Source organism: Pteropus alecto, unplaced genomic scaffold (assembly GCF_000325575.1).
Source record: "Pteropus alecto unplaced genomic scaffold, ASM32557v1 scaffold251, whole genome shotgun sequence".
Classification (NCBI taxonomy): Eukaryota; Metazoa; Chordata; class Mammalia; order Chiroptera; family Pteropodidae; genus Pteropus; species Pteropus alecto.
In genome coordinates, this window is record NW_006431048.1 from 3,028,350 (window position 1) to 3,042,168 (window position 13,819).

Sequence of the window (13,819 nt, forward strand, 5' to 3'; positions counted from 1 at the left end):
CTGGCAAGGGACCCACTGGCTAGCCAGACACACAGGGACACTCAGCAAACACTGCCAAGCGGAACTGAGCCAAACTTAATGGACCTGGCCACCTACCTGGTCAGCTACTCTGACTTCCCCCACTGTGGCTTTCCCTCTACCCCAGCCCAGGCTACTTCTAAAGTTCAAAGTTACTAAACCTGGAAGCGATCTCTGCTACTCTCCCTGGAGGACATGTAAGCTTGGGCTGTCCATGGTTTTTAACAACCAGGGATTTTTCTACGCCCAGCAATGGCCAAAAATGGCCAAAATTCCTTTTGCTATACTCCCAGGAAGGGTGGATTTTTAAAAACTGGTTCACCTGTGTTCGACTCCCCTTGCCTACAATTATTACCTTGGGAAGCTGTTTAGCCATGAGCCCAACCTTTCTCATTTGGGAAGAAGTAGAGCTCGTGTAGTGGGGTCTACCCCTGGCTGGCCGATAGTGAGAGCACATGAGGAACTGGTACGTAAGGCCCGCACATGGCAGAACCGCAGGCCTCCTCTTCTGCAGAGGCGGATCCACACCTCCTGCAAAGCCCTCCCTCCCTACAGGGACAAGCTTCCCAGGCTGCTGTGGGTAAGAGGAGCCCAGGAGAAGGCTCGATGCCTGCAGGTACACACCAACCCTCCCGTGTGGCTGGATGGCCCTTGGCAGGTGGTTGTGCCCCACCGTTTCCCTGCCTCTGTCGGTTCAACCAGGTGGCCAGCCAGTCAGTTACTTGGGCTAGGGGACAGTCCCCCTGGAAATAGTGCACCTGCAGATGGGACAGTCCCCCTGGAAATGGACAGTGCACCTGCAGATGGGCAGTCCCCCTGGAGACCGGCACTTACGAGATGGCCTCAATCATGTCCATGCCCATCTCCACACAGCAGTGGGCGTGGTCAGCCCTCGCTTCAGGCAGCCCCGAGACACAGTAATAACAATCCCCCAGGATCTTAATACGTAAACAGTGATTCTCCTGGAAAGCAAATTAATTTTTAAAATTAAAAATAGCAGGAAAGTGAAGTGGGAGGGTAAGAAACGGGAAGCAAACAGATTCACTCCATGCCTGGAATAACTTGCCTTTTAGGGCAGTGAGCACAGACCCAGTGCCGGCATCGTGCACGGCCCCGGTCCCGGGACACGCTTATCAGCAGCCGTGGGGACAGAGGACAGGCTGAGCAGCCCTCCGAGGGACATTCCAGCCTCCAGAACGGACTTTGACAGCCACCTCAGAGGCCCAGGAAGAGGGGTGCACCAGGGCAGCAAGGAGGGCAGACCGGTCAGCGGAGAAAGTCCTCGGGCTGAGTGGGAGCATCCCCAGGCCCACGGCAGCCCCTGGAGCTCGCCCTGACTCTTGGCCTAAGGTTCTATAAACAGTTTTCTGATTCTTCTTCTTTTACAAAAAAAACTAAAGCAAAAATGAGATTTAACCACAAGTTTGCCTGACCCTCTGCCAGTATGAGTTTTTATCAAAAACAGTTCTGCTCAACTAGCAAGCATGTGAGTGCAGACGGGCTAAAGTAACTGCCAGAGTAAGGGCATAGTGGGGTCACCCCGGCAGGCCACAATTGGGGTGCAGCAGAGTCACCCCAGCAGGCCACAATCGGGGCGCAGTGGGGTCACCCCGGCAGGCCACAATCGACCCACAGTTGGGACTGAGGTGAATGTCACTAATCACCAATTCTGAGCTGTCCAAGTCTGGCTTCAGGAAATTAGTTCATGAAGTTAGACATTGGGACTCCAGTGTCTGCGAGTGTGGCCTGAACTCTCATTTAAAGCCCATCCAGTGCCCACAGGCCAAGCATGGACCTGCTGACCTTACCACGTTCAGTGATAAAAACAATCGGTGAGGTTAGCCCCTCTGCAGGCATTACATGGTGGGCCGCACCTCACCAATTGTTTTTATCACAGAACGTGATACGGGTACGGTGGACACAGCAGTAAGTGGCCCCTGGCATATAATGACTCCACAAAGGCCCAGGGCATCACCCAAAGCCACAAAAGCTGGGAAAGGATGACAGAGTATAAACAGGGACCTAACGAATGAATGAGCATGTCCTCACACCTCCCTGCCCTGGGGTGCTACCTCCACTTCGCCTGAACACTGAAGAGTCCTCTCGCTGGAAGCCTTTGGGGGTTGGCCCACAGCTGTCTGCAGGCCAGCTGGGATTCAGACACATTGTCTGGTCACTCTGGCCAACATCATTCCTCAGGGGTTTGGTCAGCGTTACCTGCAGGCCTCGCCACCCCCTTTCTGCTGACGGGGGGCTCACCCACTCACTCCTTCATGACCAATGACACCAAGAAAGTACGTCCAACTGAGTATGTGACCGGGGCTGATGCAGGGCACGAGGACACAGGCATGGCCTGTGCGGTCCCCTGCCAGTCACCCGTTCCCAGCAGCAGGCCCTGCTCAGCAGCAGGGCACACCCTGGCATGGTGCCCATCCCCGGTGCTCAGTGGTTTCTTGACCATAGCACCCTCCCTCCCTCAGGCAGCCCAGATCAGGCCACCCTGCTGGCCCTCGCTCAGGCACACGGGTGCCCAAGGGCAGTGGGCAGGGTGACTCACCGCAGCCAGCTTGTCGAAGCGGGCGAAGAGCTCGTTGAGGGTCATAACCAGCTCTTGGGCCGTGCACTGGGACGCCAGGCTGGTGAAGCCCTCGATGTCAGCAAACAGGATGCTGGGGAGACAGGTAGGGGAGGAACCCATGAGGGAGGAAGGTCAGGGGGACACAGCCAGGCCCATCATCAGCCTCAGGACGGCTGCAGGCCAGCATGAGTCCTGGGGTAGCTAACACAGATGCTCGGGAGGGGATGAAGGGCCCTGGCACTGGAGAGGTCAGTTGAGAATGCTGGCCTCTCCCTATTGGCTGGGAAATGTCGATCCAGGCCTCCTTTCTGTACCATTACCCAGGAGGAAAAGGGGACAGAGGCTCAGGAGCCCTAGGAAAGTATGCCCGCCTGAGGTTACCACAGACAGGGGGGCCAGACCCCCAATCCTCTGTCACCTCTTGGGCCTGCCTGTTTGAGCCCTGAGCTGCCCCTTCAAGGGAGCTGGGCCTGGGGATAGGGGGCCTCTGATTCATCTGCTCGGGAGAGTATCTCAGGCCCAAATGGTGGCTGTACAAAGGTCTCACTTCCTAGCCCCTACACAAGGGAATCCAACTCTAAGTCCTCGATCCCAAGGGAGTCCTCTAAAAGGGACAGGCTGAGAGGCCCAGGAAGGAGGAGAGGAAGATGCAGCCAGGAGCGGTCTCCGGAAGCCACCCAACTTGCCCCCGACAGCTTCTTTGGCCTCATCCCCAGACGCCTGTCAAACACACTAGCCAGTCCCCGAGTGGCTCACTGTGGATCTCCTCGGTTTCTGAGGCTCGTGTGCCCGAGACTGAAACCGTCTTCTTTTTCTTTCATAACAGACAACCAGAGGTGAAGACCCAGAGCCAGAATGTGTAAGGGCCCTTAGAGTTTTCTTCTTAAAAGAGACATAAAAGTGTAGTAACTCATGTACTGAGATGCTCGGGGGCCGGGAGCTTCCTACAGGTCATCTCACCAAGTCCTCCGGGCTGCCCCAAAGTGAGCGCTTGGTATCTGCACCTCACAGATGAGGCTGAACCTCAGGGAAGAGGCCAGAGACGGCGGCGTAATGGGCTCCCCACTGAGTGCGCCACCCCTCCCCCTTCCCTAGGGCCTGTGCTCTCTCCAACGTGCCACGGGGCTCCCAAGGCTCCAGAGCCGACAGTCCCACTTTTAAAGCAAGAATATAGAACTAAACATATCTTGTCATTTTATTCTGCAAAAGTGTGCTGGTGCAATAACCATGTCTTTATTCTGAGGTTTGACATCTGGGACCTTACTCACCCCGGGGAGCCTGCCCCTCACAGGCTAGCCAGTTCCTACAGATAGTCAACAACCCACCTCAGGGTCCAGGGTCCTCTGCCCCAACCAAGCTCTCACTTGTGGAGCCACTATTCCCCTGCCCTAACCAAACCCATGGACCCTTCTCACTTGGGAACTGTGAGCCAGGTAACTTGGGACAGTCCCTAGACTCCGCAGCCTGCTGAAATTATTAAAATCACCAATTCCAAGCTTACATATCTGTCTCACCAGTTCTCTGTCACCATGAAGCCCTTGCCCGTGTTCTCCCGCTCGCCCTGCCTCCTGCCCCCTCGTGCTTCCCCGCCTGGACCCCCCACAGTGTGGTCTGCCCTACTCACTTGGGAACTGTGAGCATCAAATGGTCTTTTTCATGGTGATCATCTCCTGGCCTCACCATACCTGGATAATAAAACCTACATTTTCAAACGGTTGGATGTTGTTCTAAGCACTTTACATTAACTCGCCGAAGCCTCACAACCACTCTATGAGGTTAGTATCCTTCTTTCACTGGAGAGAAAACTGAGGTTCAGAGAGGTTGAGTCACCTGCCCAAGGTCACACAGGTCACCTGGCTCCAAAGTCCAGGAGCTGAACCAATGAATATTATGCTGTCTGTTGCCCCCACCATCTTAAGTGAATAAAAGCATAATTCAATGGCCTGGCATCGTATGTCAGGCGGAGGGAGGCACGTGTGGCGAGTACAGCACTCCGTCAAGAGGGGCCACGCTCAGCAGCTGTGGGCCATCTCACACGAGGGGAGGTGGAAACAGAGCCACCAGGGAGTGCACCTTGGGGCTTCAGCCAGGCAATGCCACCTCCCAGCAGAAGAACAAGAGGGAGGCCCCTGGGTCCCCAGACCAAAGCTATTTCTCGGCATCCCGGCTCCTGCAGCCTCTCTGATCCCAGCCCGGATCAGCAAAGACAACTTCAGGATGAAAGCTAAAGAGAGTGGAAGAAATGGGGGCGGGGGGTGGGGCAGGGAACACAACAAGAGACAAGATAAATGAGGGAAGAGAAAACAGAAAGGAGGAGGAGGAGCAGAGGGAAGAGACACTGTCCCTTCAGGCCACGGGACTCAGGACATCAGACTCCTGGAGTGGGCAGCCATGGGGCAGCGTGCTCAGAAGATGAAAGGGAGTGTGGAGTTGCCATCAGCTTTGATGCCTGGTGTCTGACAGGCTCAGCAGACAGGCTCAGCGCCTGCCCAGGGGGAGTCTCTGAGCGTGCAGCCCACTGGGTGAGAGGGGAGTGGGTGAGGGGAAGTGGCCAGGATACAGGTGCCAATCTCGGCTTCCGAACTACATAAGTGCAGACCCCTCTCCCCGCCTGCCTGCCACTTCCCTGACTCTCAGTCTCTCGGGCAGCTGCCCCACTCCCCTCAAGAAGGAAAAGGTCTTTCTTGGTCTATCAAAAACACCGTTACAGAGTTATTCTGGACATTCTTCTTTAACTCAGGAAAATCAAAGCTGAGGCAAGCTGGGGTCAAGATCAGCTACTCCGGGGTCAAGATCAGCTACTCCGGAGTCAAGGAGCAAGGTCGGCAAGAGTCGCCTGGGCTGACCTCACACTTCGAATGCAATGCTGACAAGGCCAGGCCCAGCAGCTGTTCCATCCTGGGTGCAAGCCTACACAGCAGAAGCCTGGCTTTGGGGGGCTGGTGGGACCCCACAGTAGGAAGGAAAAAAGTCCCTAAACCTGGCAGAGGCAGGACTGCTACGGGGTAAGGTAATCCATGGCACCGAGCCAAGGATAAGAGGAGAGAAGAAGGAGGATGGGCCACCCAAGGAAGCATGAAGCCGATGTGTGTGGACTGGGGGTTCGGAGGGCCTCACTTCACTGCGCTCTGACCCCCTGCCCCGCCCCGCCGCCCCCTATCCCTGCCCGAGCTCACCTAGCCATTCAGACGGGACAGGCATTTGCCTGCCATGCATGGACATGAGCAGGCCTGGACCATTCTCCTCCACAGGTGACCTCGCTGGACCGTAGCGAGCACTTTTCTTCACTGCAGCTCTCGCCCTGCTCAACCAGTGGTTCTTAGACCCGGCGCCCATTAGAATCATCTGGGAGCTTTTATAAGGAGAGGTCCCACAGCCCCAACCCCAGAGATTCAGACTTATTTGGCCTCGGGTGGGGTTCTGTTATTGATTGCTTCTGTTCTGTTTTGTTCTATTTTAAGCTCCCTGGTGATTCTAATATGAGAACTACTTTACTAGTTCAAACGTCACCTTCTTAAGGAGGCTCCCACCATCCTATTTAAATCTACATCCCTTCCCATATGTCTCTCTCCCTTCCCTGTTGTATTTTTGATCCCCTGCACTTTTCACTATTTATTTACTGTCCTTGTTTTTTATCATTATGTTCCTACCTGTCTCTCCCCACTAGAATGTAAACTCTTTGAAGGGAGGAGGATTTTGGTCTATTCCATTCACTGCTACATCCGAGCCCCAGTACAATATTGGGAACAAAGAGTAAATGCTCAATAAAATTTGTAAGTGAATGACTGCATGAATGAGGACAAGTGATGTCGACCTTGCCTTCTGCTCTATCTGTCCTCCCATCCTACACACATATCTAGCATGATACACAGCACATAGTAGGTACCCATGTTAGTTTTCTAGGGCTGCTACAACAAAGTGCCACAAATTGGGTGGCTTAAAACAACAGAAATTTATTCTGTCACAGTTCTGGAGACTAGAAGTCCAAAATTAAGGTGTCAACAGGGTCGTGCTCCCTCTGAGACTCGGGGTGGAATCCTTCCTTGCCTCTTTCCGGAGATGGCTGTCAATCCGTGGCATTCTCTGGCTCGCAGCTGCGTCACTGCAATCTCCGTCTCTGCCTCTGTCCCACATGGCATTCTCCCTGTGTATCTATCTCTGTCTTCACGTGGCATTTTTCTCTTCTTATCAGGACACCGATCATATCGGATGAGGGGCCCACCCTACTCCAGCATGACTTCATCTTAACCTGATTTCATCTACAAAGACCCTATTCCCAAATAAGGTCTCATACAGGTATCAGGAGTTAGGACCTCAACATATCTTTTAGGGGGACACAATTCAACCTACAGCAGTGCCTAACATATATTTGCTGAATGGAAGAGAATATTCATAGTTGCAAAGCCAAGTAAGAGGGAGGACCAGTAACTCCAGTAGCTCTTGCTTCTACCCCACTGGACAACTTGGGGTCGCGAGCATGTCATCTGACACACAAGCCTGCGGAGCCCAGGGCCAGACACTCTGCAGACGCTCACAGAACAAATGGTGGAATGGTGGCGACGAAGGCCACGGGCAGCTTCTTGGTTCTGTGCCAGGAGATACTGGAAACAATGCTGGTGTGTGAGCCCTCCAGGTGGCTTAGAAAGCCTGACCCTCCCCTCCCTCCAATCTCTGGGATCTCCTCTCCATGGCCCCCTCCAAGGGTCTTCAACATCTACTGAGGAATCAGGGAGGGGCAGGTTGCTCTGTATGACTCCCGTCCTTCAGGTGGTGGGACACAGCAACCAACCAGGGAGGCGGAGGCTCAAAGCAGGGCTTGTAACTTGCATGGCAGCCTGGCCAGGGCCTCGGAGGGCCCTGCTCTGAACCTCTGAGCCTCTCCTACACATTTTTGGAAATACTGCCACCTCCTTTCCCCCACCTCCTGTCAGAGCAAAATCATACTTCTCTGCCACCCTGGGGGAGGATTCTGCTTAGTGACTGTCACTTCTGAAGGCTCTTGTTTTAAGAGGTTTACCCAAAGGCAGGCAGACGGCTCTGCTGGCCAGCATTCCCTGATCCACTCCCTGGTAATTCTGAAGGCCATTTTACAACCGGCCCTGAGCCCAGACATGCCACAAGGTGCTAATTCATCGATTAGCTCCCACTTGAGAGCTCACGTTGGCAATATGACCAGGCCCTCGTGGCAGGCACACAGAAGCTAGGCAGGCCCACCCTGGCTGTGTGCTCCTCCCTAATTGCCTGCCATCCATCACTCGTGGTTGCCTGCACTCTACTCCAGACGCAAGAGCGGGCAGGCACTTCATCCCAGTTACCACAACAGGCCCTTCAGCTATCCGCCCCAGCTTCAGCTCAGCTCTACCACATGCATTTTTGGTTAAACGCATTTCCTCACTGTTGCTCCCTCTTGCTGCCAACAGGCCCTGTGACTGGATGAAGCTGTCAGCATCTGAACCTGTTCCCGTGCACAGGCCACATCCGGAGGCATCTCTGAACACCCCAGAGCCGAGTTCACCTAGTGGTCTGGGCAGACAGTAGCACTGAGGACCTGTTCCTCTGATCTCCTGCATTCCTCAGCATCGCACAGAGAGGGCGCTCAAGAAACGCCAAGAGGCAAAGGGCCTGTCAAGGTGGGCCTAAGGAAGGGGTCGCGGGAAAGTCTCAGCCCAACTCCCAGGAGTCTCTCCTTGACCAAGAGGGCTACGCCCTGCAGCATGCCCTCCATCTGCTCCAAGCCATACAACCTAGGGAACCTCTTGGGTCCAGTTCCCTTGTAAAATAAAGGAGGAGCAATGAATCACTCATGTGCACAGGCAAGTAGCACAGTGAGGTGTGGTCTCATCAACACCTGGCTGAGGATAGACAACACACAACTGGGCATTTTCCAAGGGATGATGGAAGACTGATTAAAGTGAACCATATGAACTAGGAGCATCAGAGATGCATCTGAGGGCGTAGGCTGGGAGAGGCAAAGGGGAAAAAGGCCAGTGAGAGGATGCTGAATACACTGATGTCTGCATGGATCCCACCAACAGGGGGAATCCGCCTGAGACAGCCGTGCCCTCTCCACTCTCACAGATGCGACACCTTCCTTCAGAAAGTGGGGACACCCTGGGACTGGCCTGATCATCAGGACCGAGTGCAGCGGGTCTGAGGTCAGCGTATATACTGGAATCTACGTTGCCGGCCTCAGTGGCCCCTGCAGACTCCGTTCTATCTCTTAAGCCTGCCATCCTATTTCTGCCCACCAACTCCTACTCCCACTACTCAGACAATATACCACCCCACGGCATCTACAGACTGTTTACAGAGTCTCAGAAGAGCTGAGGAAATGCTTCTCAAAGGAGAAGTGTGGTAAAGGGGACAGGAACTGCACCAAAACAGAGCAGCTGTCAGTGACCTCTTGGAGTGAGAAGATGGTCCTTTCTATTCTCTTCTCTACAAAGCTCTCGTTTTCCAATTTTTCTACAAAGAATACACATCCTTTGTATAACAAAAATGTTTATTTTTAAAAGGTTGAAAACAAATCATTCTTCTTTTAGAACCTGATTCTAACTCTTCCATATTCACGATGTTTTCTTTGACTTGCCCCGCCCAGAATAATCCTTCTTATGACAGAATTCTTATCAGAATCAAAATCGCAAACCACAACTGATTCCAGCTGTTTCGGATAAAGCCTGGTGTAGTCGATGGGTCAATGACTCTTCAACCTGACTTCTCTCTCTTCCTGTCTCCCCCAGGGCCTCCCCAGTTTGAGTCCAGAGAGTTAAAATAATAAGTCCCTGCTGGTTGCTGGCTCCATTCCCCACGATCCCCATTCTGTGTCCCAGGACAAACCAAGGTTTGTTGTCAAGACTCAACCCCAGGCAAAGATGTGAAGGAATGGAATCCATTGTGCACTGCTGTGGAAAGGTAAAAATGGTGAACCACTCTGGAAAACAGTATGGGGCTCCTTTAAAAATTAAATATAGAATTATCACATGATACAGCAATTTCACTTCTAGGTACATACCCAAGAGAACTGAAAACAGGGACTCGAAGAGATATTTCTATACCCGTGTTCACAGAGCATTATTCACAATAATCAAAAGGTGGAAGCAACCCAAGTGTCCATCAATGAATGCATGGATAAACAAATGTGGTATTTACACAGTGGAATATTATTCAGCCTTAAAGGGCTGTCTGACACATGGTACAACACGGATAGACTTTGAAGACATTATGTTAAGTGAAAGAAGCCAGACACGAAAGGACAAATTGATTCCACTTATGTGAGGTAACTACAGCAGTCAAATTCATAGACAAAAGTAGAATGGTGGTTGCCAGGGCCTGGGAGGAGGGGAGGAATGGGGAGTTAAGTGTTTCATGGGTACAGAGTTTCAGTTTCAGTGAAAGAGTAAAGAATTTCTAGAGATGGATGGTGGTGATGGTTGCACAACAATGTAAGTATATTTAATGCCACCGAACTGTACACTTAAAAATGGTTAAAATGGTAAATTGTATGCTACGTACATTTTACCACAACTAAAATAATTAAGTAATTAAAAAGCTAAGACCGGACCGCAGTGGCTCCCCCAATGGGACCAGCTGGATCGCCAGCCCGCTGTTCCCATAGCACTGGGCTCGGCCCCACCTCACTGGTGAGGGCTGAATATTCCCTTAAGGGCAAGCACAGTGTCTTTTCCATGTACTCTTAGTTATGTCTGGCACATAGTAGCAGCTCAATAAATGTTTGTGGCATGAATGAGATAATTATATAAAGACTACTTAAATCTATAACTAGCATAAGTGTAGAGTCGAGAATACTTTTCTTAACATCAGGTTAGAGACAGGAATGCTGGGTGCTTGCGGACCACTCTTCACGAGGTTGGCTGGCCAGGGACATGGCTGGAGGAGGCAAACATTTTCCTCTCTGCTCATAGGGTGCACAGTCCACTCACAGGTATCTGAACATCACGGGCATTGTCCTGAGGTCATTATAATTCAGAACCATGCGGAAGCTGAGCTAGACGCCGGAGCGACCTGGGGACGCAGCCAAGTCCTTGAAGGAGACGGGAGAGGAGATGATAACCTTAAAAGGGGGTGGTTTGGAAGAGACTGGGGAGACAAGGGAAGGGAGGGGTAGGAGTGAGGGCAGGGCAGCCCTCCCTAGACCTTGCTGAGTCCCTGGGCTTAGGGACAGGTGTTACCGCATTTTCACATCTGGGTCAGCAGCCCCTCTGCCAGGCGCCTGGCTCCAGCCCCTCAGGGATCCTGGGTTCCTGAGACTGAGGCTGATTCAAACCAGTGAGCCAAGACCCCCACCCTCCATCTCGAACCCCTCCCATGGTCCACACAGAAACACGTTCCCTCAGCAGAGGATAAGCATCCCCTGGAGGAGAAGCCATCTACAGAATGATCTCTGGCTCTCCCCACCACCTACACCCTTTAAAGCCTTAAGGGGCCAGCATGGGGACAGATCAATCAGGTGTAGAGCCATCTTCATTCAACAGAGACCCTTATGGAAGGGAAGAATCCTTCAGCACCCTCTCAGGCCTTCACTGCCCCCCGAAACCTTTGGAGTACTGGGTTACCTGACCTTGATGCTAGCCTGGTAGCCTGCTCCACCTCCACCAGGTAAACAGTCTGCAGCCACCTCCTGAGCCAGGGGCTTACATACTCTACCTCATCTCCCCTCCCAGCAGCCCTGCAAGAAGCCCCAGGGCCCCCAATTATAAGCTCTGCTCTTTTGCGACTTTAATCACAATTGTAGCAGAATAACTGAGCAGTAAGTCATATAACATCTATACCCTTGAGAATGCAGTCCTACCCCCGACTCCTCATGTGGTACATTTCCAATTTACTCGTTAATCTGTTGCTTAGTGTGTGTCTTCCCGAACAGAAGGTGAGCTTGCCAGTGTCAGAGACAGCGTTCCCCTTCACTCTCATCATGATCCCTGCCTCCAGCTAAATATCTGTGAACACCGCTCAAGTCCCCAGCAATGGAGGCGAAAGCAGAATGTCCGCTGAACGGAGGAGTGAATGGGCATCACTATTCTCATGTTACAGATAAGGAAATTGAGACCCAGATTAGGTGACTTGCCCAAGTTCTCACAGCTACTCAGTGGCAGAGAGGGGTGTGAGCCAGTCTGCTCAGCACAGACACGCATCTTGCTCTACAATGGCGAACTCTTGGCAAGGGTACCCTGGTGGCACCTGGGTTCTGGCTGCATCTCTACCTTTACTGTGACCCACAGGGATGTGCCTCCTCCTGGTGTAGTGCTTCTCTGGATGGCCCCTTCCTCCATCCCTGATCTCCCTACTCCCAAGGCACAGCCCTGGGAGCCCCCAGCCCAGAGCAGCCTCTGCTGGCATGTGCTGGAGGCCTTATCTTAGGACAGGGGACAGCACAGCCCACCTCTGACCCTGGCACTGCTGGCTACAGGAGCGGCAGGTACCTGGGGGAAAGAAGATAGGCAGGAGGGCTCTCAAGCCACAGGTCTAACATCCCAGCAATGGGCCTCAGGCCCAGCTGCCTCGTCCAGCCAGAGGAGCTGACACATCTCCCTCTGTCACCACACAGCAGACAGGAAAAGCATCTGGGGGGCTCCAAGAGCTCCTTGGCCTCTGGCCTGCTTCAACCCGCAGCCAGTCGGGGCTCAGCACCAAAGCATCTAACAGGATCCCTGGCAGTCCCGGGAACTGTCCGCTTGCACAACTGTTTTCCCTGGGGCCAGGAGGGAACGAGGCCACGGAGAGCGGTAGAGCCTGTCTGTCACCCTCCCTCCCCAGGCCAAACTCTCCCCCACCCATTAGTCTCTTCCCCTTTCATAGATCCAGGCCCAATTTGTCACAGACAGAGCTGATTTATTTTTCTTGTGGCCTTGCTCTCGGTGGGGCTAGAGAACAGCATGTCATCACCCTCTCTAAATATTACAGTTCCGCAGAGAATTGACGAATGTGACTCATCACCCTTCCACTCTCCAGCTAGAGAATCCCCAGGCCTTTCTTTGTTGATAGGGGTGTGATAATAATCATAATAATAACAGTAACAACAATAATAGCTGCTTCCAATTACTGAACACTTGTTCTGTGCCAGATATTATGCTAAGCTCTTTCCTCGCATTATTTCGCTGACTCTTCGCGACCCTATTAAGGAGGCACTCTTCCCGTCCTATTATGTAGATGAGGAAACTGAGGTTCAGAGTGGCTCAATGCCTATAACTTGCCTTAGTCACATAGCCAGGAAACATTGGGACTACCTACAGAGATGCCCGACCCTGCACCCCAGGCTCAAAGTATATTTTATACACTATGATGTCACCCCTTTGCCTACTACTCAGCCCCCAACCAAAGACAAAGGTTCAACTCAAAAAGAGACCAGAGCAAGCAATGTTTCCACCAAAAGCTGCATCCAGTGTGGCTAATGGAACAGCAGAAGGGGCCTCAGCAGCATATTTGCATATAATTGCTTGTGACTGGCCTCTGACATGTACTAGCCACCTCTAGCCTAGCAATTTCAGAGTCATAATTAAGTCTGTCCCCATGAAAATGATGGCATCTTGGCTTCTCTCTCTCTCCTTTCATCTCTTTCCTGATTGCTGCCATTGATCCTGAGCACGGCCTAGAACAGAAATGCCTCCACTGTGGCTGGGGTTTGCTTCCTGCCATGCAGATGCTCTAGCCACTGTGATTAAGGCACTGTTCTTTTATCCACACAAAGTCACAGCCGGATGTGTTAGCCACGCCAGGCTGAGAGCCTGTGCCTTGAATGATGAACTGTTTCTGAGCCTTGAATTTCTGAATTTCCTTTGCGTTCCACTTTATAGTTAGTGAAATCTGTTGAAAGCTTTGCTGTGTGAGGAGCAGTCAAGGAAAGCAGCTTTCATCCGCGCTCCACCTGGTCCCCCTGGAACAATGTCAGGGCCAGTGAGGTGGTGAAGATAGGACTGCGAGAGAAAACTGTCGAGCGGGGAGCTCAGGGCTCTGTATGTGTTGGGACCACCTGGCAGGTCACTCCCGCCCACTTGAATCTCACGATCGATCGCTGGGATTTAGCCTTAGGGGAAAGGCTGTTTCTTTACCCATCATGAGGCAGACTCCTCCAGATTTCAGGGGCTGCCACGAGACAGGAAAGGCCCCTGGCGGGTCCCTACTCACACACAAACACACACATACACACACACACACACGTGCTGGAAGCCAAACGTCTCCCCACACTCTCCTCTGAGTCTCCTCTTGGCG

At 52.6% G+C, this 13,819-nt stretch overlaps 1 protein-coding gene across 1 annotated transcript in view; it reads right to left on the bottom strand.

The window, feature by feature from the left end:
* Positions 1–13,819, bottom strand: part of ADCY5 (adenylate cyclase 5) — a 136,316-nt gene that overhangs the window by 37,749 nt on the left and 84,748 nt on the right. The window contains exons 5-6 of the mRNA XM_006905596.1: positions 2,576–2,687; positions 853–980 (exon numbers count right to left, since the gene is read on the bottom strand). Of these exons, the coding sequence (XP_006905658.1) occupies positions 853–980; positions 2,576–2,687 (240 nt within the window). The remainder of the gene's footprint in view (positions 1–852; positions 981–2,575; positions 2,688–13,819) is intronic.